The sequence below is a fragment of the Spinacia oleracea genome, chromosome 4, assembly GCF_020520425.1.
Source record: "Spinacia oleracea cultivar Varoflay chromosome 4, BTI_SOV_V1, whole genome shotgun sequence".
In the NCBI taxonomy this organism is placed as follows: domain Eukaryota; kingdom Viridiplantae; phylum Streptophyta; class Magnoliopsida; order Caryophyllales; family Amaranthaceae; genus Spinacia; species Spinacia oleracea.
The window spans coordinates 174,051,263-174,054,869 of NC_079490.1; the positions used below are offsets into that span (position 1 = coordinate 174,051,263).

Below are 3,607 nucleotides of genomic sequence, written 5' to 3' on the forward strand. Positions count from 1 at the left end.
TATATATACTTCCTCCGTTCCGCAATAGATACATCGTTTTTCTTTTGGACACTATTCATTAACTAACTTTGACAATTATTCTTTCACATTATGTAAAAACAAATATAGTCAAGTGAGATCTTGTTAAATTCGTATCAATGTGAGGATTCCAAATATCATTTTTTTATATAATTTTTATTTATACGCAATTAGAGATATTAATGTTCAAAGAAACATGTTTGGATACGTGAAAAAAGAAATGATGCAAGTATTGTGAAACGGAGGTAATAGTAGTATGTACGTATATTGTATTACTCTCTTTGAACTATGGGCGTTGTTTGGTAAATGACTTATCGTACGTATATGTGCAATACCAAGAGTGTGATCGAGAGGTAGAAATAGACATTGTCTCCTTCACTTTCTTAAGCAATATGAATAGTTCAATGAGTATATATATAATATCCCGATTTATTAGTTGTTCTATTGGGTGTTGTTTTTTTTGTGAATTCTTGTATTTCTAGGCCAGATTACATTTTCAAAGTGATAATAGTTCAAGACATAATACATATCGGAATTTATAGAAAATAAAAGGAACAATTAATGAATACTATACGCGTTTTATTAACCAATATGAATATGTGATTATTATTTCAAGGAATATTAATGTTACAATTGAAAAAAGAAAAAGACAATGAGTAGTACACATTGACCATAATTGCTGTTTACATTGACCATAATTGATGTTTGAATAGGAAGTAAATAGAAGCAATAATGTAGCTGCTTAAACAAACATGAAATTCAATTCAGGGGTAATTAAACAGAGAAATCAAGGGCACTTGGGCCTTCCGCCACGGGTGGTTAAGCTTCCGTAGCAAGGACAAGCTTCGTAGTTGCCGTAAGTACCCGGTGGCACGCAGTGGCACCTTTTACAACAACTTCCACACGCCCTTTGGCATAAGTTTGGCCTCTTCGACTTGCTGCACCTTACTAAACATGACGCGTCACAATCTGCCAAATTATTCACGGTTAAATTAAGTTGGGGCCGTACGTAGTAGGACATGAACAAGTAACTAATTAAGGAGTAGTAGAAATGTTACGTGTTGAAGCTAGTAACATAGACGAGATGTATCACTTTATCTTGAATTTCCAATTTAATAACGTAAAATGTGTTACGTTGTTAATTTAAATTTGTAATTCATCGGTACTAATTCGAGGAAAATAGCATGCATGAAATAAATGGTGTGCGTTTTGACCCAAACAAATTCAACTGGGAAACGTACGTTAAGGGAGGGACGGAGTAATATTTCTAGGAGAGGCGTAAGGAAAATAAATTACCTATCGGTCCAGCGGGTGCGGGACTTACCGCGCCACCAGCAGGCTGCATGGTTAAACAAATGGTTAAATCAGTCAATTAATTAAGGTTATAAAGTGGAAAAAAAATGCAATAGTAACTCATTTACAAACGATATCACTTCTTGATACTTTGCCCCTTAATTTCATCCTTGGCGTACGCGCGTGTAAAATATTTTAATCGATAAGGTTCTGTTTGGTAGGGCGTAAAAACGTTTTCATGGAAAATAATTTTCCCCTTTTCAATCATTTTACGTTGTTTGGTTGGGTAAGAGATGAAAAACAAATTTTCACGACTCCCTCAAAGATGGAAAACGCTTTTACATTTGAAAGGGAGGGAAACCACTTTTCCTTATTTCCTCCTTACCTCCCCCTCCTTTCTTCCCCTCAATCTTCACCATCTTATCATATTTTCCTTTAAGGTACCAAACAAAGGAAAACTAGTTTGGAATTGTGTTTCCCTTGAAAAATATTTTCAATGAAAATTCATTTTCCAATGAAAATGTTTTATGCCTTACCAAACGGAGCCTAAGTGTAAGTGTGATCGTTAAAAATCAGTTTTAATCGGTACAAAATAGCCGGTCAAGAAAAACAAGGCCGCATGTAAAAGCATGGAGAGGCAAATAACTCATGCTTAAGGGCTGGGCGGGCCTTTTCTTGACAAAATCACTAGCATGTTTTAAATATTAAAAAATAAAGATGTTTGATTGGAACTCTTTTAAATGAGCAAATGGTGCAAAATATTTAAACCCTTTAACTTGGAGTTTGAATTTATTATACATCTGGGTGTATACTTGTAGAATACACATATGTGTACGTCGTACTTACCGGAGGTAGAGCATGGACAAATTGGACAAGAAGAGCTGAGAGAAGAAAGATGGCAATTAGAGCCTTTGAGGTTGCCATTGCAATAATTCTTAACAATTGAACAAGAATAAAGAGTATTTTCCAATTTGTGTTTGATACAAAAACTGACCAAAACCATGCTTATTTATAGGCCATTTTGATGATTGTACTACTTAGGAAAGGACGAAAGGTAGCAGGTGACGTACTCAAGTTGCATTTTGGTACGACTTTATATTATTTTTAGTTGTTACAAGTAATTAAGTCACTAATCACTAGTTTCATTATTAAATTACTCCGTAGTTCGATCCGTACTTATCTGGATTTCAGTGTTCACATAATAGTGTGTACCTTTACAGCATTAACATTTGAGTACTTAATTGGACTGCTAGAGACTTCAATTTTCGATTATTTTTACTCAAAACTCGAGCCACTTCGTCTTGTTTCAATTTTCAACAACTTTGTTCAGGAAGATGTTAGTTGTACTTTGTGAATCTTTAACATTAATTTTTGGTTTATTAGATCTACATTCTTATGTGAAACGTACTTTAAAACGGAATTTGGAAGGAGACGGTGGTTTGTTTTCTTTAAAGTAAGGAAAATAATCCTGATTAGTTCTCATCGGTCACATAATTTTTAGTTCAATATTTGAGGATCAGACACTTAAGAGTAGGGGGGAAGTAAGGGAATACTACCTCCAATTACTCTCACCGGGTAGGAATTGAATCTTAAACTTCTAGGATCCATAGTAAGAATCTTACCAAGAGGGTCGGACCTTGTTTGGTAGGAGTTGGTGGATTATAGAGCTACATGGCTACGTACACTGAAACTCATCTAAAAATTAGATGAATCCATAATATTTCTCTCCTCTCTTTAAATTAATAGTGAAAATTAAGATCTTAATTTATAGTTATTGCAACAAGTTTTTAAGCAAATCCCCTTCTCATACAATAACAAAAATTGAGAGTAAAGGTTATGTATATACAATTATCAATCTCTATTAATGTTTCTTTGTTGTACCAGCCGGTTCACCCTAAGTGTTAATCCGGATTCGGGGCGAGTTCTGAGTTCAATTGTTGTTGCGGGGGATCGAACACGGGTCCTCCCTACCAAGTTCAGCCTCAATCTCTATTAATGTGTCTACCTATTAAAGTCACGGTGCTTGATTGATGTCATATTCGATATGTTTATATTTAGTTGTTACGTTATTAATTCAAATTATATTATCAATAAAGAGAAATAAAGAAGTATTCGGGACGAATCCAGCATAGGGTGTTCCATACTCAATTAAACACTTCGCTCATTACTCATTAGTAGTAGTTGGTGTAACTCTTAAAATACTCAAATGTAAAATGACGACTAAAGCCAATAAACAAAAGGCGGCCAAAAATAGATTCTTTGAACACTAGTAAAAGTCAAAGAAAGTAGAAACCAA

General features: G+C 34.4%; 1 protein-coding gene across 1 annotated transcript; it reads right to left on the reverse strand.

Moving 5' to 3' along the window:
- Nucleotides 1-595: 595 nt before the first annotated feature.
- Nucleotides 596-2,316, reverse strand: LOC110786484 (gibberellin-regulated protein 11). Its single transcript, XM_021991041.2, has 3 exons — nt 2,158-2,316; nt 1,315-1,357; nt 596-987 (listed from the first exon to the last, which is right to left on the reverse strand). Exons 1-3 carry the CDS (start codon nt 2,233-2,235, stop codon nt 806-808), a joined length of 303 nt encoding a protein of 100 aa, XP_021846733.2. The 5' UTR covers nt 2,236-2,316; the 3' UTR covers nt 596-805.
- Nucleotides 2,317-3,607: the final 1,291 nt, after the last annotated feature.

Bases quoted from the DNA above. Each gene is read 5' to 3' on its own strand.
- LOC110786484 (XM_021991041.2), bottom strand. From the start codon at position 2,235: ATGGCAACCTCAAAGGCTCTAATTGCCATCTTTCTTCTCTCAGCTCTT. The intron at 1,358-2,157 runs GTAAGTACGACG...TTAACCATGCAG, and splicing joins TTGTCCATGCTCTACCTCCG to CCTGCTGGTGGCGCGGTAAG. The intron at 988-1,314 runs GTAATTTATTTT...ATAATTTGGCAG, and splicing joins CGCACCCGCTGGACCGATAG to ATTGTGACGCGTCATGTTTA.